Consider the following 22477-nt stretch of genomic DNA (forward strand, 5'->3'; position numbering starts at 1 on the left):
GCCAGAGGCTCTTCTTAACGAGCCGCAGGGGGCCAGAGGCTCTTCTTAATGAGCCGAGGGGGCCGGAGGCTCTTCTTAACGAGCAACGGGGGGCCAGAGGCTCTTCTTAACGAGCCCCGAATGAACCAAGAATTGAATAATTTTTTGAAACTATTTAAAGCGGTTTAAATAGTTTCAAAAAATTATTCAATTCACAAAAACATAAAACAGAGGAAATTCTCACACTGATAATTTGCAATTAATTCTAATGGTTTTCTTTGTTTTTATAACTTTATTGAGTTTTCACATGTTTATAGGCAAAAACAATACAGCAAACAAGGTACAAGTTAGAGTAAGTGCTCCTGTTTCAGAGCGTTCACACTGAGACCGGTTCTTGTGACTCTTTCTGCACTTGCTGCGATTAAACCTTTAGTCAAGTTCAGATCTTCTTTCATTACAACCTGCTCAATATTCTCAGTAATCAAATTTTAATGGTTATAATGTTTGTCCTGATGATAATTAAGGTGTTTTCTCTTGCAGAGCTCCGTCTACAGAACTGACCACTCTGATCGACAAGCTGCAGAGAAATGCTGATAAAGTGGAGAAGAACAGCTACGACATCGAGCAGAACCTCAACAAGGTAAAGTCTGATAATAAAGGCTCCATAATACACAGACGGTTTGGTAACGCTTTATATTAAGGTCCTTGTAATAACCATTAATTAACAAGTAATAAGGCCCTTGTAAGTCCTTACAAGATGCTTATTAACATTATTGTGTGTTTATAAGCTTATATAAGTGTTAATAATGGCATTACAAACACCCATGACCCACCCATTATGTCTTTGCCATGCCTTTATTAATCTTATTTTGTTTGCTTATTGATATTAAAATATACTTTATTGCTCATCTATTATAAGTTAACTATAAGTTAATTATGCTTTTTGCAACTACCGGATCTAAAGCGAGAACAATGCCTTATTACTTGTTAATTAATGGTTATTAAGGACCTTATTATAAAGCGTTACCAATGGTTCTTCAGTCAGATAAATAATAAAAATTACTTTGAGGCTTTAGCCCAGATTTTAGATGATGGAATGACCAAGAGGTGCAACCAACATTATGAATTCATATCTTTAATATTCAGTAAATATTCAGGATTCCCAACAGCAGAAGCCTCAATGCAAATACCAACATAAGCACTTTGAATTTAAGGAAATTACCCTCCAACTCCTCCCAGCACAATCAGTGATGTCTCATATAGTGCTTTTTTAGCCATTGATATATATATATACATATATATATATATATACATCTATACATTTTATATATACATTTTAACAAAACAACAACACAGGATGAGAATTCAGATAACAAAGGTCTGCATTTCAGGTGCTTAATGTAAGAATATTTAATAATTATACATTTAAACATTTTTTCATGTTAAATCTAGACCGAAAAAATAAAAAATGTCTGTAGATTTTAGGGTGAAAAACTGCTAATCCATAACAGTAAAAGACGTAAAATGATAAATGGGTTAATATACATATATATGTACATATATTTGTATGTATATGTACATACTAATATATGTACATATATGTGTATATATGTATATATGTTTAGATGTACGTTTATATGTATATATGTACATATATATGTATGTATATAGATATATGTATATATATACATACATACATATATACGTATAAATGTACATATATACATATATGTACATGTGTATGTATTTATGTATATGTATATATATATATGTACATATATACATACGTACATATATACGTATAAATGTACATCTATACATATATACATATAGACAAATATATATATACAAATATATATATATATATATACACATATATATACATACATACATACAAATATATATATATATATACATATATTTGTATGTATGTATGTATGTATGTGTGTATATATATATATATATATATATATATATATATATATATATATATATACACATACATACATACATACATACATACATATATATGTATATATATATATATATATATATATATATATATATATATATATATATTAACCCATCTATAATTTTACGTCTTTTCCTGTCATGTTTTATCAGTTTTTCACCCTAAAATCTACAGACATGTTTAACAGTGTAGCTTCAGGACCTGTTTACATCCATCCTTATCTAAAACGTGTGTTGTTGTTGTTGTTGTTGTTCAGGATGTGAGTAAGATCAACGAAGGGAAGCAGCCTCTGTACCAGGACGACACCAACAAGAGGATCCTCAACTCTCTGGAGCTGCTCAACGGTCTGGACGAGGACGCCGTCAACGCCAAGCGCCTCCAGCACCCTCAGGCTGAGATGATCGAGAAGGAGTGAGTCCTCCATCCACTAAATACACTGGAACAAGGTGTCTAAAACCAGATCAAACAGTAAATCTGAGGCTGCATGGACAGATCATTTACCTTGACAAGATTTATTAAAATAAGATTATTAAATCTAGAAATAAGCATGTTGAACACTTAAAATAATAATTTAACTCTTAAACCAGATAAAGTAAAGCTGCCAGCAGTGATGAACTGGCCCGAGCAGAGTGACCTGATGATTATTTGGTTCTTAGCAACAATTGTCTTTTTTTGCTGCTTTTTTTTTTTCTTTTTGTGTCTTTTTTGGGTGATTTTATGTCTTTTTGTGTAATTTTGTGTCTTTTTTGTCGTTTTTTTTTTGTGTTTTTTTGTCTTTTTATGTATTTTTTTCGGCATTTTATGCGTTTTGTTTCTTTTTGGGTCATTTTATGTCTTTTTGTGTATCTTTTGGGTCTTTTTTGTATTTTTTGGGTCTTTTTTGTCGTTTTTTGGTCTTTTTGTTTCTTTTTTTGGTCATTTTTTGTCTTTTTACATCTTCTTTTGGTCACAAAATGACCAAAAAGCCCTTGGATTTAGAAGAGTTAGATCACTGATCTTGTTTTAAGAGTAAATTTCTTATTTTTAGTGTTCAACATGCTTATTTCTAGATTTAATAATCTTAATTTAATAAATCTTGTCAAGGTAAATTATCTGTCCATGCAGCAGATCTAGTGTTGATCTTGAACACTATAGTGAATGTATGGATGACAGCAGGTAAACATGGAGGAGGTGTTGATGTTGCATCACCTGGAGAACAGAGAGCCAATTAAAATCCTGCTTGTCTTCTGTCATTGACAGTAGTGAGTGTTTGTGTTGATAGAAGGTGAACAGCTGACTGGTGTTTATAGTGTTTATAGTGATCACACAGCTCCTGGTTGTAATATCAGTGTTTGTGTGTTCAGTATGAGGCAGCTGCGTGAGAAAGTGATGAAGCTGAAAGAAGACCACGACCGGATCTACCACCTGACCCGCACCGAGGGCAAGCCCAGCATCAACTGGGGCAACATGATGGACGAGAAACTGGTAGGAAACTGGTAGTGACGTAGCACAGAGTCAACCTGGAAACCTGCTGGAAACCACGAGGCTGGCCCTCATTAGCCCTCTGGATCCAGCAGATTCTGGTTCTAATGTGTCAGCTTCCTCTGCATTAATTTCTGTCTGTTCAGCATCTTTCAGTCTGTCTGTCCTTTTTTAGTAATTTTGTGTCTTTTTTTTTAGTAATTTTGTGTCTTTTTTTTGTAATTTTGTGTCTTTTTTTAGTCATTTTGTCTTTTTTTTCTGTAATTTTGTGTCCTTTTTTAGTAATTTTGTGTCTTTTTTTAAAATTCATTTTGTTTCTTTTTTAAAATTCATTTTGTGTCTTTTTTAAAATTAATTTTGTGTCTTTTTTTAGTAATTTTGTGTCTTTTTTTTGTAATTTTGTGTCTTTTTTTAGTAATTTTGTGTCTTTTTTTCTGTAATTTTGTGTCCTTTTTTAGTAATTTTGTGTCTTCTTTTAAAATTCATTTTGTGTCTTTTTTTTGTCATTTTGTGTCTTTTTTGGTCATTTTGTGTCTTTTTTTTATTAATTTTGTGTCTTTTTTTGTCATTTTGTGTCCTTTTTTTTAATTAATTTTGTGTCTTTTTTTTTGTCATTTTGTGTCTTTTTTTTAGTCATTTTGTGTCCTTTTTTTAAATTAATTTTGTGTCTTTTTTTAGTCATTTAGTGTCTTTTTTTGGTCATTGTGATCCCCCAGCGGCCCCCAGGTGTGAGTCTTGGACCCCTGCTCTGTGGACAGCTAACTGTCTCTCTGTATCTAATGAACTCTCAGTAGTCGCCACACTGGTTAAGTCCAGACTGTCGACTTCACTGTGTTGTCTTGTTTCTCCGTGCAGGACAACCTGAACAACCGGGGCTTCGGCCAGGACCTGCCGTCTGTGGAGAACGAGGTGGAGGAACACAACATCTTCCACAGCGAGGTGGAGGCTCTGGCTCCTCACATCTCCACCAGCGGAGACAAGGTACCACCACAGGAACCACAGGAACCACAGGAAGAGACACTTAGTCCTTTAAAATGACCAGAACTGGTTTTAGTCTCATGAGAAGACATAATCATGATTAATAATCAATCATTTATCAGTCACTAAATAGAAACATTCTGGAAAGCTACACTGTAAAAAAATGTAAAAACCTGATGTTTTTACGGTAAAAACCAGCAGAACTTTACCGTAATAAATACGGTGCACCTTTTTCTAATATTACGGTAAAATGATATCAACACTGTTGATTTCATGTTTCAGATTGACATTTTATTCAATTTTTTACCGTATAAAATAAAAAGTTTTTCCATCAAAAAAGAAACGCTGTTCTGCCATATAATTGACCAGAAAATACTTTATAAATGCTGCATAAATTAAAGATTTCACCATTATATATTACAGTATATTTCTGTTACAAACACGGTGCCAGAGTATTTTACAGTGGAGTAATGGATTTTTAAAAAAACTGTAAAAAACAAGTCTCATATATACATTTACAGTGTTTCATTGTTACTGAAACTGAATTAACTCATTTATCATTTTACATCTTTTACTGTCATGGTTTAAAAGTTTTTCACCCTAAAATCTACAGACATTTTTTTACAGTGTAACTAAATAGCAAACAATACATGAATAAAACAATCAGAAAACAAAAATTCACAAAGACCAGAGGTGGAAGAATTATTCAGATTCAGTATTCAGTGAAATGACTCCACTGCAGTAAAAGTCCTGCATTCAAAACTTACTTGAAGTAAAAGTACAAAAGTATCTAGAAAAAAATGCATTTTGAACATTGGTGTGCAGTAAGTAAATGACTCCTGGTCTGTTTGTCTTTTCTCTCTCTTTCTTCAGGAATATGTCAGTAGCCTCCAGATGAAGTACAACAAACTACTGGTGAGTTAATAACACACACACATCCACTCTGAGCCCAGGGGTGTGTGTGTGTGTGTGTGTGTGTGTGTGTGTGTGTGTGTTTAGTAATCATATGTTATATACCTGTTCCAGCCTGGTTTCAGCCCTCTGGGGGGTTTCTACTGTTGTCTCTAAAAACAAAAACACCGCTTCATAATGAGTACACAACTAATGTGTCTTCAACATTTACATAAAATCTGCATAACATTTGTTCAAAACACCAAAGGCGGGTTATTTTATATATATATATATATATATATATATATATTGTATCCAAAGTCCACACTGCAAAAAAGGTGTGTCTAAAAACCAGATAGAAACACTAAATCTGAGAGAAGTGATCTTGCTGCATGTTTCTTTAAGTGTTTCCTTCCCTTGGACAGGCCAGTTCTTTAAGTGTTTCCTTCTCTTGGACAGGCCAGTTCTTTAAGTGTTTCCTTCCCTTGGACAGGCCAGTTCTTTAAGTGTTTCCTTCCCTTGGACAGGCCAGTTCTTTAAGTGTTTCCTTGTCTTGGACAGGCCAGTTCTTTAAGTGTTTCCTTCCCTTAGACAGGCCAGTTCTTGAAGTGTTTCCTTGGACAGGCCAGTTCTTTAAGTGTTTCCTTCCCTTGGACAGGCCAGTTCTTTAAGTGTTTCCTTCCCTTAGACAGGCCAGTTCTTGAAGTGTTTCCTTGGACAGGCCAGTTCTTTAAGTGTTTCCTTCCCTTGGACAGGCCAGTTCTTTAAGTGTTTCCTTCTCTTGGACAGGCCAGTTCTTTAAGTGTTTCCTTCCCTTGGACAGGCCAGTTCTTTAAGTGTTTCCTTCTCTTGGACAGGCCAGTTCTTTAAGTGTTTCCTTCCCTTGGACAGGCCAGTTCTTTAAGTGTTTCCTTCCCTTGGACAGACCAGTTCTTTAAGTGTTTCCTTGGACAGGCCAGTTCTTTAAGTGTTTCCTTGGACAGGCCAGTTCTTTAAGTGTTTCCTTGGACAGGCCAGTTCTTTAAATGTTTCCTTGTCTTGGACAGGCCAGTTCTTTAAGTGTTTCCTTGGACAGGCCAGTTCTTTAAGTGTTTCCTTCCCTTGGACAGGCCAGTTCTTTAAGTGTTTCCTTCCCTTGGATAGGCCAGTTCTTTAAGTGTTTCCTTGGACAGGCCAGTTCTTTAAGTGTTTCCTTGGACAGGCCAGTTCTTTAAGTGTTTCCTTCCCTTGGACAGGCCAGTTCTTTAAGTGTTTCCTTGGAAAGGCCAGTTCTTTAAGTGTTTCCTTGGACAGGCCAGTTCTTTAAGTGTTTCCTTCCCTTGGACAGGCCAGTTCTTTAAGCGTTTCCTTGGACAGGCCAGTTCTTTAAGTGTTTCCTTCCCTTGGACAGGCCAGTTCTTTAAGTGTTTCCTTCCCTTGGATAGGCCAGTTCTTTAAGTGTTTCCTTGTCTTGGACAGGCCAGTTCTTTAAGTGTTTCCTTCCCTTGGACAGGCCAGTTCTTTAAGTGTTTCCTTCCCTTGGACAGGCCAGTTCTTTAAGTGTTTCCTTCCCTTGGATAGGCCAGTTCTTTAAGTGTTTCCTTCCTTTGGATAGGCCAGTTCTTTAAGTGTTTTCCTTCCCTTGGACAGGCCAGTTCTTTAAGTGTTTCCTTCCCTTGGATAGGCCAGTTCTTTAAGTGTTTCCTTCCCTTGGATAGGCCAGTTCTTTAAGTGTTTCCTTGGACAGGCCAGTTCTTTAAGTGTTTCCTTGGACAGGCCAGTTCTTTAAGTGTTTCCTTCCCTTGAACAGGCCAGTTCTTTAAGTGTTTCCTTGGACAGGCCAGTTCTTTAAGTGTTTCCTTGGACAGGCCAGTTCTTTAAGTGTTTCCTTCCCTTGGATAGGCCAGTTCTTTAAGTGTTTCCTTGGACAGGCCAGTTCTTTAAGTGTTTCCTTGGACAGGCCAGTTCTTTAAGTGTTTCCTTCCCTTGGACAGGCCAGTTCTTTAAGTGTTTCCTTCCCTTGGACAGGCCAGTTCTTTAAGTGTTTCCTTCCCTTGGACAGGCCAGTTCTTTAAGTGTTTCCTTCCCTTGGATAGGCCAGTTCTTTAAGTGTTTCCTTGTCTTGGACAGGCCAGTTCTTTAAGTGTTTCCCTGGACAGGCCAGTTGTTTAAGTGTTTCCTTCCCTTGGACAGGCCAGTTCTTTAAGTGTTTCCTTCCCTTGGACAGGCCAGTTCTTTAAGTGTTTCCTTCCCTTGGATAGGCCAGTTCTTTAAGTGTTTCCTTGTCTTGGACAGGCCAGTTCTTTAAGTGTTTCCTTCCCTTGGATAGGCCAGTTCTTTAAGTGTTTCCTTCCTTTGGATAGGCCAGTTCTTTAAGTGTTTTCCTTCCCTTGGACAGGCCAGTTCTTTAAGTGTTTCCTTCCCTTGGATAGGCCAGTTCTTTAAGTGTTTCCTTGGACAGGCCAGTTCTTTAAGTGTTTCCTTGGACAGGCCAGTTCTTTAAGTGTTTCCTTCCCTTGGACAGGCCAGTTCTTTAAGTGTTTCCTTGGACAGGCCAGTTCTTTAAGTGTTTCCTTCCCTTGGACAGGCCAGTTCTTTAAGTGTTTCCTTCCCTTGGACAGGCCAGTTCCAGTGCTCGTCAGCGTAACCTGCTGAGCCTGAGGGACTACATGCAGCGCTGCACCAACGAGCTCTACTGGATGGACCAGCAGGCTGATGAGAGGACCAACTACGACTGGAGCGACGCCAACCTGGACTACCCGGCCCGCCAGAGGCAGTATGAGGTAGCTGAGGACTGGACACACACAACAAGCTGCATACTGTATATAAAATGGGCATCAGGCATACAAGAATGGACTCTAACCCTAACAAATAAAAACAATTTCCCAACAGAACTTCATCAGTAAATGTCTGGAGTCCAAGGAGGCCACCATCACCAAGCTGAACGACGATGGAGAGAAGCTGGTTGCTTCTGGACATCCAGGGAAGAATGTTATTGAGGTATTCATCTTCTACATTAATATCAATCCTTGATATTACACTTTTCTTCCCTGCTGCATGTGTTCACTTTTAAAACCCGGCAAGTTTTGACCGGCATAACCAGTTTGTGTCCCATATCTGTGTTGGTTGTTCATACACAGTCTTGCTTTGAATTCCGTTCCGTTTTCCGTTTATTTCGGTCCATACATGTCATTAAAACAGAAGTAACAAACCAGGAAAAAACATTGATCAAAGTAAACAATAAGTAAACAGAGAAAGAAAATTGAAAATAGACATTTGGAGCGAAAAGGCTGAAGCAGCTTATTGCGCCTACCCTGCTACAAGTTAGGTTAAAAATGTACAATCTGTTATTTATTAATAAAAGAAATAAGCAGTCACAAAAGAGAGAAAAGAAAGGAAAGAAGCTGATTCAAAAGTTCTTCTCCGTTTACTGATGAAATGTTCTCATAGGCTCATATGGAGGCGGTCCACGCTGACTGGAAGGAGTACCTGAACCTGCTCATCTGTGAGGAAAACCATCTGAAACACATGGACGAGTACCACAAGGTTAGACACACATCATAGAAATGTACACAAATGTGAACACACACACACATTAAAACAGATGAAGCTTATCAGTGTGTGTGTGTGTGTGTGTGTGTGTGTCCAGTACCACAAGGAAGCTCGTGACACTCAGGACCTGCTGAAGCGTCTGGACACGGAGACCAGCCAGAAGTACAACCCAGAGTTCAAAGACGTGTATCAGACGGAGGGAATGATCCGGGACCTGGATGTGAGTATTTATATAGTAGTATTAGTTTTAGAACTGGCAGAACCAATTAACCCTTCAACCAAGAAGTATTCAGGTCCTTTACTGCAGTAAAAGTACTAATACACACAGTGAAATTACTCCACTACAGTAAAAGTCCTGCATTCAAAACTTACTGAAGTAAAAGTACAAAAGTATCAGCATCAAAATGTACTTAAAGTATCAAAAGTAAAAGTACTCGTTATGCCGAATGGACCCACTCAGATTGTTTTATATATTCTAAATATATTATTACATCATTAACACTGATGCATTTATTAATGATGTCAAGGTCGGACTCATTTACACTATTATATGGTTTAATTTATAACCGCTGTAATCATTTTAAATGTGTCATGTTTTTCATGTTAATCTCGACCTGTAAAGTAACTAAAGCTGTCAGATAAATGTAGCGGAGGAGAAGTATAAAGTTACATCAAATGGAAACACTCAAGTAAAGTACAAGTACCTAATACTCTTTATTTCAAAAATAAATGGGAACTGAAAAAGTACAATTAACTCAAAATCGTACTTAACCCTTTGATGCACAACATATTGACCCCCTTCTAATGCACAACATGGTCAAAAATGACCCTAAGCTAACTACATAGCCAAGAAGTTAGCTAAGTAGTTAGCTAAGCACGCTACTTAGCTAAATACTTAGCCAAGAAGTTAGCTAAGTAGTTAGCCTAGCAAGCTACTTAGCCAAGAAGTTAGCTAAGTTGTTAGCTTAGCAAGCTACTTAGCTAAAAAATGGATATGGGTCATTTTTGACCCATGTTGTGCATTAGAAGAGTAGTGACACAAAAAGGGATTTTATTAAAAAACGAATAAAGGAAAACATAAAATTAGGATGTATGATGATCAAAAACAAACTAATTGAGGAAAACCTGGAATACTGAATGATGAAAATAATTTATTGCAAAGATATAGAACATAAAAACTCTGTCGGGTGTGTGTGTGTAGGACCAGTCCAAGGCCATGGAGCACTTCGATGAGCGGGTCAAGGCTCTCCAGAAGAGAAGTCTCCAGGTTTTGCCCCTGAAGTACCGGAGGGAGAACCCCCCGAAGCTGCTGCCTGTCGAGGCTCTGTGTGAATTCGACACCGATGATGTAAGTACAGTGTTGGTGAAAACTAATGATGTTGCTGTGGGAGTGTAGCGGTCTCTCATTTATTCCTTTGAGAAGCCAAATATCTTTGGGTTGTTTCTAGTCACGGTGGGTTGGGCCGAGGTGTCATTAATGTGATTAGTTAACACCTAACCCGAAAAACAATCTCACAAAAGGTTTCTCGGCTGTTTTTTCTAGGACATATTAGCCTTAATGCTCTGAATATTATTATTTTAAATGTAAAAAAACAATTGATTAGAGGCTTTGTAATTAATTAATCGAAATGAATCGCATTTTAATCGCATATATATATATTTGACCTGAGAACAGTGAGAAGTCATTTTTTCCCCATGGATTTTTAGTATACCATTGAATAATGACTGAATACATAAGCTTAAGCAACAAAAATATTGATTATTTTTGTTCAAGTCCAACAGACCAGTGCAATTTTTGCCATTAAGTGCAGCAATATCATATTTATAAATATAGTACATTTCATAGATCCAGGTAGCCTATAGGTAGGTAGACCTTCTGTAAACTAGAATACTTTGGTTTTTGAAGTAAAACACAATCCATGCTAGCTAGCACACTAGCCGCTAGCTGCTATATGTTTAGCATTGAGGTGATACTTGAGGCTGGATGTGAATTCCTTGTTGCCTAGCAACACAACCATGCTCTTATGGACGCTCCCATCCGTTCGTTTTTAGTAACTAAATGTCCCATCATCCACGGGGCCAACCAAAGGTCTCATCAGCTTCTTCCTTCATGTTCACTGTGGTTTGTTGTTGTCTCAACTCATCAACGCTAGTTGGTGCTCCAGTATAATCGCTCCTCCTGAAACTCATCCAGTGAAAAACGTTCCGCGCTGCAAAAATAAACAAGTGCGATTAAAATGCGTCAATTTTTTCAACGCGTTAATTTTTGTGTAATTAATTAATCTTAATTAACGCGTTAAAGTCCCGGCCCTAATATATGAATAGTCAGAAAATTTGGTCAACTTTTAGTCTGTTTTTAAGTCCATCTGATGCTACTGGAAACCACTGAGAAACCTTTTAGACTTATAGATGAAGCTATATTTCAGCCAGTGACAGACTGTAATTGTTGAACATGAACAGGCTCAGATTCTGCGTGGAGAGCGCTACACTCTGCTCCGGAACAACGGCAGCAAATGGGACGTGAAGGATGCAGCAGGACGCCAGTACACGGCGCCCGGCGTCTGCTTCATGATCCCGCCCACCGACCCCGAGGCGGTCGCAACCTCTGACAAGTGAGAACCTTCACTGGATGGAAAACCCAATTATATGTTATTCAAGTGCAGCTGTAACAGTTTTTATACTGTATGTTTGCAGTTTGGCGAGCCAGCAGAAAGCTGTCAAGACCAAGATGGCCGGCAGCAAAACAGCTCTGCTGAAACGCTTCGATGAGCTGAAGAAGGAGAGCGGAGCCGGCACGGCCACAGGTAAAACAACACGCATCACATTCTGTGCAGCTTTCTGGAATCACTCTCACTCTTTTGGAGAATGAAACTACATATTTATGAGATATTTTATCTCTTCAGTAAGAACCAGTTGGCTTGAGGCTGAGAACCATATCTCTTTAAAACAAGAAAATAACATACAATAATGCTAGCTTTGTCCTTCAATGTAAAAAAAGTAAATTCATTTTGAAAGAGATCATAAAAACAGCTATTTTGTATGTGTAACTGGTAGAAGGTTTACTCACCTGTCAGACCCCCCCAAAAAACATGTAAAGTTACCAAAAAACATGCTAAATTACCCCAAAAAGACCAAAAAAGTCACAAAATGACCCCCCAAAATATGTAAAATTACCAAAAAACATGCTAAATTACCCAAAAAAGTCACAAAATGACTCAAAATATATGTAAAATTGCCCCAAAAAATACGCTAAATTACCCCCAAAAAGACCAAAAAAGTCAAAAAATGACCCAAAAAACATGTAAATCACCAAAAAATACGCTATATTACCCAAAAAAGACCAAAAAAGTAAAAAAATGACCCAAAAAACATGTAAAATCCCCAAAACATACAAAAAAAATCAGTCTGAATATGTTTTTTTCCAGGTGGAAAAGGGCCAGGAAATTATATTTTGAGTGATTTTTTTTGTGGTGCAAAATGGTAAAGCTGTTTTCCTTTGGAAAAGTCTGCAAAATAGGGTTTCAATATGGCCGCCTGGAGGTCATGTGACTCTTCCCTCTTTTTTTAAAGTATCGCATCACTCAAAAACATGACTTGTAGAAATCTGACAGGCCAAAAATGGGGCAACAGCGACCCATAGAGGGTTAAAAGACCAGATGAAGACAGATAATGGAGCTCATCCTGCTGTGTGTGACTGTGTGATTGACTTCAGATAAGGACGAGCAGCAGTGCCGCCAGCTGATGGCCGGTCTGGACAAGGTGGTCAGTGATCTGGACAAACAGGAAAAGGGCATTTATGCTCGTGTGCGTCCTCCACTGGAGCAGAACAGGCCACTGCAGGACAGCGCTGACCGCCTGCAGGATATGAGGGTAATTAGTTAGAATAGTTCGGCTCAGAGAGAATATTAAGAGCTGCAAATTATTTGTTTCTTACCAAATAAATAATCTGCCTCACTGCCTCTGTTGCACTGAAATTAAACGGGTATTTAAAAAGAAATCTTATTTAATACAAGCTGTACACTTTTAAATGTTGTTCTTTTCTTTTTCTTTTCTTACCCTTTCCAAGTATATTGTGACTGACTTTACCTGTAAATGTATGATATGTTGAGACTATGATTTTCTTGTGTATATTCTGTGTTGTTCCTGTGGACCCCAGGAAGACTAGCTGGTTACTAAGGTACCAGCTAATGGGGATCCTTAATAAATAAACAAATAAACAAGATTAAAAAAACTTTAGATTTAGATCATTTATCGTGTTTTGAGAGTTAATTTCTTATTTCAAGCGTACAACATGCTTATTTCTAGATTTAACAATCTGAATTTAAGAAATCTTGTCACGTGAAAATATCTTGCTGCATGGACAGATCATTTTACTTGTTTTGAGTAACTTTTCCCTCAGATTTAGTGTTTTTATCTTGTTTATAGACAACCCTTTTTTGTGCATTTGAACAATCACCAACCCAGACATTTCCCTGCAGGACATTGCTGCTGCTGTCAGTAGGATTGAACCAGAGAAAACCTCTAAAGTGCAGGAATCAAAGAACTTCTTGGTCTCAAATCCAAACTGTGCCAGTGCACCTCAGCTGTACAGCAAGATGGACGAAACCAACCGGAAGTACTCCAAGATCGAGGAGCTCCTCCAGAGTTCTCAGGAGAAGTATGTAGAGAGACTTGTATGGATGTTTTGAGTGGAAGTTTATTGTTTCTCTCCTAATTAATTGCTTATAAAAGGGTTCAAATAAAGTGTGTAGTTAAAAAATAAAAAAATGTTTGAATTATATGCATTTCTATTAACCTCATAATTGCATTTACCTTCGATTTAGACTGAAGAATTCCAACCAGCTGGAGACTTCCCTTCAGAATGGGAAAACCTTCCTGTCCACCTATGAGAACAAGCTGGCCAGGGAGGAGGTCGCTCCATCGGACATCTCCTCGCTGGAGAAAACTCAGCGGGAACTCGGCGTAAGACGGCTCTTATATTCTTTGTCACTCTTTAAAATCATTAAGTGTAAATGGAAGAAATGAAGGTACACAATAGAGTTTTGATCACCACTAGTGCTATAGAGCAATGCATTAAAAGCAGCTCCCCGTTTAGTTTGACCCTTGTGCATGCACACCAAGATTATTATAAGGGCTGTTTCCATTACAGTCCAATACCCGGAATGAGGCGGGTCTCATTCGCCGAAACGCCCCTAATTTGAATATGAGCCGTCCTAGCGGACTTTTGTCTGGACTTTTTTAGTCCCTGTAGAAGAGCAGGGCCGTTTTTCTCCCCTGAAAAAAGCCTGGTTGCTGATTGGATAGCTTTGTAAAAGCCGGTGAAGCAGTGTTGGCAAATTAGCAACTTTGTTGCTATATTTAGCGACTTTTCAGACCCCCTTAGCGACTATTTTTCAAGAAAGCGGCTGGAGACAAATCCAGCAACTTTTTCTGGAGACTCGTTCTTACTCTTCTTAACGAGCCTCCGGCCCCCGCGGCTCGCGGCTCGAGACGCTGTGCATAATTAGCCATGCTACTTTGTTTATGATCAGTGGCGGATGTTGTGCAGATAGCGACGGCGGCCACAGTTTAGTCTCCCGTGTTTAATCCATTGCGTATGTGACGTCAAGTTAAAAAAGTTCACTAAGCGATTACTCGACGATTGAAAACCAAACGTCACCTCCAGAGTCTCTAAATCCCTCTGGAGGCTAACTGGTGAGTGAGTTCATTAAAGAGACATTAGAGAGGGTGAGGCCTGAGACTTCCCGTAAGTTAATTAACGAAAACTAACGAAATAACGAGAACTAGAACTGAAAAAACATTTTCGTTAACTGATATAAAAATAAAAACGAGAGTTTAAAAAAAAAAAGATAAGTAACTGAAACTGTATTGTGTGGTTACAAAACTAAATAAAACTAAATAAAATTATAGTGAGAATGTCTTTCGTTTTCCTCTTTGTCGACTTTTTTCATTCATAGCTTTCCAGCGATGCCCAATGTATGCAATCCATTGTGAAGAATATATTACTGTGTATAATCATTCAGTCTGCCTTGTTGCTCTGGTAGGATATTGGATCAGACCTCAGGTCCAAGAGGTCCCTTATCGGAGAGACGGAGCAGAACCTGCGTCTGGCCAAGAGCAGCTGTGACACCATGGCCACCAAGTTCCAAGAGCACTGCCCCGACATCGAGAGGCAAGAGACCGAGGTCCAGAAGCTCAACAAGCGCTTCAATAACCTCAACAGGCAGATCGATACCAGGTGAGAATCAGAATCAGAAGCCTGTATTGTTATTGCACAGAGTAATGAGCACTAGTACAACGAAATTTGCATTCAACCCGTCCGAAACGTATAAAAAACACACATACAATATGACAGAGGTGGACAGAACAGGAAGACAGAGATGAAGAGAAAAAGAAATACAGCACAACATAGCGGTTGCTATGGAGACAACCTTACTAGGCCCCAGACAGCAGCAGACAGTCAACAGGTGTCTTGGGAGGTTGAGGGGGGGGGCAGGGGAGGTAGATTCTTGCTGCAGCGCTCAACAGGGGGATTTTATCCAGAACAGCCTTGAGTCAGGCCAGATAAGATTGGAATTTGGGCTGTAGGCAAAAGTGGCAGCAATTTCCTGCTACTCATCTTGTCCATAATGTCCATACTGGTCTCCGGATCGATCCAGTCGCTTTTCCAGGGCAATGCAGGGCAGAGCAATGCTTAATCCAATAGATAGAGATCTTCAATATCCTCCACGGAAAGAGCCGCCAGGTACACAAATGTAGGCTTCTCATCAAGAAGATGGTGTCAATTGCGTTGAGAGACCAGTTGATAAAATCCATGTTTTTTTAGTTTGGAGAGCAGTGTAGAGAGGGTCTTCCAAAGTATAAGACAGAAGAAAAGAGGAGTGAAGCAGGAAAAACAGGGGAGGGAAAAAGGGAGAAAAAAAGTGCGACCGCCTCCATTGAGAAGGAGGCGGTCGTCGTCATCTTCTTCTTGAGAAGAAGAAGATGACGAGGAAGAAGATCTGTAAATGTTAGAAGAAATACTGAGCACCACATCACAAAGACACGTATCATAAACCCCTTTACATGACATCTGTATAATTATCTCTTTTGCTGTGTGTGGCAGGTCTCAGAGCTTGCAGCGAGCCAAGATGTCGTACAAAAACTACCGCAATGATTACGACAATCTAAACAGCTGGTTGTCTCGTGTCCCGAACTACGAGGCCCGGGAAACTGATGACCCAAGACAAGTAGAGACCAAGCTGAAGAACCAAAGGGTGAGAGTGATGAGCAACATTCATACTCATATAAACACAAACATTATGTCCTGGTACTGAGAAATCATCTGTCAATGGCGGTGTAGAGAAACGCTCATAACATCTTCTGTTCTCTACAGAACTTGCTCTCTGATATTGCAAAAAAGGAGTCGGACTTGAACAACGTGTCCAAAAATGCACAGCTTTACCAACAAGCTGTCAAAGTAAGATATGCTACACTGATTTTTACTACCACACCACTACTTTTAATCATCAGAGGTATTAAAAGATTTGATGAACTGTTTACTAATTCTTCTTTGTAGGAATACGAGAATGAAACTGAGAAGTTCAGGTCTATCCTTGACGTTGAGGATGGACTTGTACCTCAGACGTACAAGAGGAGCAGACTGGAGTCACCTGCAATGACGGTCAAGGCAGAGGTGAGGCACAACATGAAGTATCACTGTCAATTCAGTCGGAAAATCTTTTATACATGACTGTATTGAAATAAGCTACACTGCAAAAAAAGAAAAGTTGGGTGAACTCAAAATTTCAAGGCAACAAACGATAACGAAAATGTTAAGTTGGACAATTAAACTAAATATTATAAGTTTTGTTTTTGAGGTTGCTCAACTCTGAATTCAGATTTTTGTCAACTCAACTGTAAGTTGCACAAACTTATAATTTTACATTGTAATAACTTTTAATCCTTACTTCTGCTAACTTCTGCAATGTGCTGAATTGGCACGATTGTAACGCCGCTATGAAATGTCAGCTAATGTTGCGACCACAATTTAGAGTTAGCATTGATACGCTAACAAGCAGCGCCGCTAGCATCAGTTAGCCGCTAGCAACAGTTAGCCGCTAGCTTTCGCTAATGACCGAATTTCACCGCTTTCCCACATTTCAGAACAAAGAAATAAGAGTTATCAGAACTATTGTCCCTTGTTGTGAACCCCAACTTAAAGATATAAGTAACAACAACTCACCAACTTGTTTTTGAGCAGACAACTGGCTTCCTTTGTTGTGCTAACTTACATTATTGCCCTAAATGTCAATAATTTATATTTCCAAGTTTTACCAACTTAAATCACTGTTTTAGGCCAAAAAATACAAGTTGGCTTTTTGCAGTGTTGTAATTTAAAGTCGAACAACTGTGCTCTTACTCGGCATATATTGTCCACTGAATTGAAGTAACCCTTTAAACACACATTTAAAATGTACTTAAAGGGGGAACTATTAACAATGCATTGGGACGGATCTTATAGAGCATCCAGGGGAATGTACAACCCCAATTCCTATAAAAAAGTTGGGGTACACTGCAAAAAACATGAAGCTTACCAAGTATTTTCTTCTTATATCCAGCAATAGTATCTTAGTTATATTGTTTTGAGTATAATTTACCTACTGGCCATAGCTTCATGTAGTTATATAATTATCTTATTGTGTAAAGACTTGTTTTTAGGATTGTCATTGTGAGCTTTCTCATGCTTTTCAATCTATTCAACTGTTGAATATGATGAGTTGTTACCTAAAATGTTGGCTCCAGTTGAGAGTTTTAGCTGCATGTAGTTTGAATGACCACCAAATCACCAAAACGTGCTCATTTCAAGTATTTCTGGCTTATTTTAATGTTACTACAGTCGGGCTATTCAAGCCACAATTGCTCAAAATAAGAATATTTGTATTTATGTCAAGCTATCATTGGTTTTTCCAGTGTCTGGATATGTTTTTACTTATTTAAAGAATTCTTACAAAGAAACATTTACTTACTGCACTGGCAGATCATTTTACTTGTTTCGAGCATGTATTTGCTTAATTTTAGTTATGTATTTCTTATTTTTTGTCAGTTGGTTTTTGCAGTGTAGCAACTTAATGTATTCTGTTTTATTTAAATTGAATTGTGGTTATGGGTGACTTTTCACTCCAATATAATAAAGTTAATTTGGTAATAAAAAAGAAAGCAAACATTCTGTTGGTCCAAACAATAGGTGTCCCCATTCATTTTCAGTGTTTCAGAGAGGGTTCACTTTAGGATAAACATACTATTGTTTCATCTTCACTTCTTTTTTATGAATTTCCAAATAAGTTTTCCTTCCCCTCCCAAAAACTATTCAATTTAAGCAATCTAAGGTACATGTTAAGTTTAAAGGGTCTTGAGCCAAAGATTGTGAACTCATGAAATAACTTTTTTTATCTTCGTGTCATATTGATGTTTACAGGAAGCTGCTATTGAGTCTAAGTTCACTGAGGTAAATGCTGTGAACAGGCAAAAGCTTCTGAATCTGGAGTTTGCCCAAGGTCTTCTCAATCAGGTGAAGTATTTTCCCATTATGATAATAATGATAACTAGAACATTTCTAAAGGAATTTTGAGTGTGCTTGCCTCTTGACCGTGATTCTCACCCATAAATTATTCTTGAAAATAAATTTTTAGGGTTACACATTTACAAGTTGGGTTTTTATGGCTTAAGTACACTTATATGTGCAATAGTTTAATTATAATTCTGAGGATATAACTTGAATAACAATTAGTGTGCTTTTGTAAGCAAGCACACAAAATAAGAATAAGCCCGGTGAATAACAATTAGTGAGCTTTTGCAAGCAAGCACTCAAAATAAGAATGAGCCTGCTGAATAACAATTAGTGTGCTTTTGCAAGCAAGCACACAAAATAAGAATAAGCCCGGTGAATAACAATTAGTGTGCTTTTGCAAGCAAGCACACAGAATAATAATATTTAAAAACAACAACTTTAATAATGATTTTCCCTCTATTTTTCCCTCTATAGCAACCTGAGACCACTATGATCCGGTCTACAAATGTCCAGTCAGTCAATACTACTCCAGGAGAAGAGCCCTGGAGGATCAGGAAGCAATTGGAAGATGAGGTTCAGAGGAGGGAGCAGCTAGAGAAAGAGATTGAGACCATTCAGACTGACATCTATGTTCTTGAAGGACAGAAGCCTCAGGACACCATTGTCAAAAAGGAGCTAATCAAAAAGGTTCCCGACCCCCAGCTGGATGAGGAAGTCCATAAGGTACAGCAGAAACTGTCAGAGGAGCGCCGCACTACCCATGTCCTGGAGAACGACCTCGAGGTTCTGAAGTTGAGGCTGCGTGGCCTTGAGACCGAGCTCAAAGAAGGGGCACAGCAATACACGGTCAAGGAGGTCCTGCGTATAGAAAGAGATCGTGGTCAGGAGGAGGAGATGCGCAAACTCCGGGAGGAACTGGATGAGTTAAGAAGGCACAAGCTGACGAAAGATAATGAGCTGATTCAGATACAGAAGCAGGTGACACTCCTTGCTGTGGAGAAAGAGAGGGAACAGGAGGTGATCACTGAAGAGGAGGTGATCAAAGTCCAGAATGATCCCCAACTTGAAACAGAGTACCGGGTGCTCCTTGACAGGAAGCAGAAGGCAATGGATGGCAGGAAGCAGCTGGAGGATGAACTTCACTTCCTTCAGGAGAGGCTCCGTAGGCTGGAGAAGGAGAAGGCAATGGCAGAGGAGAAGATTTCCATCAAAGAGGTGCTGCAAGTAGAGAAAGATGTTGCCTTTGAAAGGGAGGTCGAAAACCTCAGAAGGCAGTACGAAGACGAGAAGGCCAAACGAAGAACATCACAACGTGAAAGGGCCGACCTCCAGAGAAAAATTTCCAGCCTCGAGGAGGAGAAGTCCAAGGTTGTTATTCAGGAGAAGATACGGGAAATTGTCCGCCCAGACCCTAAGGCTGAGAACGAGGTGGCCAGTCTCCGGATGGACTTTGTAGAGCAACAGAGGCGCTATAGAGATACAGAGCTGCAGCTGAGATCCCTGCAGGACGAGCACACCATGCTGAGGAACAGAGGGCCGCAAATTGAGGTCAAAGAGATCATCAAAGAAGTCATTAAATACAAGATAGATCCACAGACTGAAAGAGAACTGGAGAGACTTCGCAATGAAATTGTCGACAAAACCCACCAGATTGAGAAATCAGAGATGGAAACCCACCAACTACGTGATGAAATTCAAAGGTGGAAGGACACCAAACCTCAAGTTCAGACAAAAGAGGTGGTCAATGAAGTGCTGCAATACAGAGAAGACCCCAAGACCAAGGAGGAAATTGAAACTCTCAAAAGGAAACTGGCCGATGAACAGAAGAAGCGCCTTGACCTTGAAAGGGAACGATCAGCCCAAGAAGAGAAGATCAGACTGAGGAAGATCGATCTGTCTCAGGTCCGCGAGACGTTCGTTCAGCAAGAAGTGGTCAAGATGGAAGAAGATCCTCTTCTCAAGTCAGAGTGCGACACCTTCTTACACAGCATTAACAATGAGCAGAAGCAAAAGGAAAGCCTGAAAACAGAGCTTTACCAGCTGCAGAGACAAAAGGCGGACCTGGATCTGCAACTGGAAGAACTGGAACGTGAGCGCAGGGCGAGGCGCGATGCAGAACTGGAGATCCAAAGGCTTCGGATCAGACTCCAAGAACTGGAGATCCGTGACAAAGAGAACCGTGAGAAGGTGACAGTCAAACAGAAGGTTGTCCTTCAGCAGGATCCCCAACAGGAGAAGGAACACTCCATCCTCAGACTACAGCTGGATGAAGAGAAGCACAAACGCACTCTGCTTGAGAAGGAGTTGAACGCCCTCATCCAGCAGCAGATCACCCTGGAGAAGATAGACGTGAAGGAAAGAGTTGTGCGCACCGAGAAAGTCCAAGTCGAAAGAGATCCAGAAGCTGAGTATGAGATTGAGAACCTAAAGAGGACTCTGGAAGACGAGAAGAGAAGAAGGAGAGAACTTGACCAGGAGTTGATCACCATCACTTCCCGGTTTTCAGACATGGAGTTCTCAAACACCAAATCTTCGAAAGAACTCGACTACATCCGTGATGAAAGTGGCCGTCTGCAGCAGGAAAACCAAAGGCTCCAGAACGAGATCCGCAAGCTTCGGTCCGAGATCGAGATCACCAGCAAGGAGACTCGTCTTATCACCGAGTCTGCACCGAGGGAGGACGGAAGGAACCTGGAATTGAGGCTTGATTCACTCCAGAGGGAACTGGCAGAGCTCAGAGGCATAACAGTCCAGAAGGACGACGAGATCGAGAAGCTTCAGAAGAATCTGGTGGCAGTGAGAATGAAGAGGGAACAGAGGGAGAGCCATCTCCGCAGGTCTATCGTCGTCATCGACCCAGATTCGGGCAAGGAGATGCGACCCGAGGAGGCCTACAAACTCGGGCTGATAGACTGGAAGATGTTCGTCAATCTGCAGAGCCAGGAGTGTGACTGGGAGGAGATATCAGTCAAGGGCCCCAAAGGAGAATCCTCGGTTCTTCACGACAGAAAATCAGGGAAGAAGTTCTCCATCGAAGATGCTCTGCGTCTCGGGCACATCACAAACCGCCAGCTTCAGCAGTACACAAACAAAGAAATTTCCATCCAGGAGTTCGGTATATTGGTGTCGGGCAAGAAATAGTGAATGCACAATACTAAGAAAGTGCATTTTTGATTTTTGTTGCTACAGATTTTTCTCGTTGTAATCTCTGTTGTTTAACAATCTCCTTGTGTTTTATTTGACTTCCATTCTGACTTTAATACTATGGTGACTTGGCATTACTTTATCCATGATTTCTAAATGCACTATGTATTTATTTGCTTATGCGTATTCAGTTTTGTGGTACTGGCATAAGTATATGGATTTATATTACTATTGTGACAGCCAATTACATAATATTGTATGTGGTAGGAAGACGGAGTTTGCTCAGCTGAGCTTTATTTCTTACACTGGGTACGTGGGCAGAGAACATGTCTTTGCATATAATTTTTTCATATAGCCGTTGAAATTAAAATGGATACCAAATATTTCATTTCTTTGTGGGGTTTTCCCAGGTTTACTGTAACTGACGAGTGCTCTGTAAGCTTCAATAAAAGTCATAAAACTGGAAAAATGATGTGTATTTTTTGTGTGTCGTCCTATATTGGTGAAACATATAACGTATATATTTTCATGGTATTACTGAGAAAAAATACATTTATATCTGTATGCTTTATAATGAGGATGGATGACCATTATTATTAATTAAATTAAATATTTATACTGATACGTCAAATATCTAAACTGAAAACACTGATAAGATGAGAACACCATGGCCCTACACCTGTAGAAAGTCTCACTATTTGCAAAAAATGCTAATAATAATAATAATGTTAACAATAATAATAATGATGATAATAATAATAATCATAATAACAATAATGATAATAATAATATTAATGATGGTAATAATAATAACAACAATAATGATAATAATAATATTGATGATGATAATAATAATAATAATCATAACAATAATTATAATAATATTGATGATGATGATAATAATAATGATAATAATAATCATAATAACAATAATGATAATAATATTGATGATGATAATAATAATAATCATA

General features: G+C 38.9%; 1 protein-coding gene across 1 annotated transcript in view; it reads left to right on the forward strand.

Annotated features, from left to right (window-relative positions):
• Nucleotides 1-21964, forward strand: part of ppl (periplakin) — a 31478-nt gene extending 9514 nt beyond the window's left edge. The window contains exons 2-22 of the mRNA XM_059347876.1: nucleotides 520-619; nucleotides 2208-2362; nucleotides 3295-3415; nucleotides 4268-4393; nucleotides 5264-5305; nucleotides 7882-8043; nucleotides 8153-8260; nucleotides 8711-8806; nucleotides 8910-9032; nucleotides 10014-10160; nucleotides 11273-11424; nucleotides 11507-11616; nucleotides 12525-12682; nucleotides 13291-13469; nucleotides 13636-13774; nucleotides 14857-15050; nucleotides 15918-16068; nucleotides 16188-16271; nucleotides 16371-16487; nucleotides 18270-18362; nucleotides 18837-21964. Coding sequence (XP_059203859.1) covers nucleotides 520-619; nucleotides 2208-2362; nucleotides 3295-3415; nucleotides 4268-4393; nucleotides 5264-5305; nucleotides 7882-8043; nucleotides 8153-8260; nucleotides 8711-8806; nucleotides 8910-9032; nucleotides 10014-10160; nucleotides 11273-11424; nucleotides 11507-11616; nucleotides 12525-12682; nucleotides 13291-13469; nucleotides 13636-13774; nucleotides 14857-15050; nucleotides 15918-16068; nucleotides 16188-16271; nucleotides 16371-16487; nucleotides 18270-18362; nucleotides 18837-21503 — 5224 coding nt within the window. The 3' untranslated portion in view covers nucleotides 21504-21964. The remainder of the gene's footprint in view (nucleotides 1-519; nucleotides 620-2207; nucleotides 2363-3294; nucleotides 3416-4267; nucleotides 4394-5263; nucleotides 5306-7881; nucleotides 8044-8152; nucleotides 8261-8710; nucleotides 8807-8909; nucleotides 9033-10013; nucleotides 10161-11272; nucleotides 11425-11506; nucleotides 11617-12524; nucleotides 12683-13290; nucleotides 13470-13635; nucleotides 13775-14856; nucleotides 15051-15917; nucleotides 16069-16187; nucleotides 16272-16370; nucleotides 16488-18269; nucleotides 18363-18836) is intronic.
• The last annotated feature ends 513 nt before the right edge of the window (nucleotides 21965-22477 follow it).

This window comes from Centropristis striata, chromosome 13 (genome assembly GCF_030273125.1).
Source record: "Centropristis striata isolate RG_2023a ecotype Rhode Island chromosome 13, C.striata_1.0, whole genome shotgun sequence".
NCBI lineage: Eukaryota > Metazoa > Chordata > Actinopteri > Perciformes > Serranidae > Centropristis > Centropristis striata.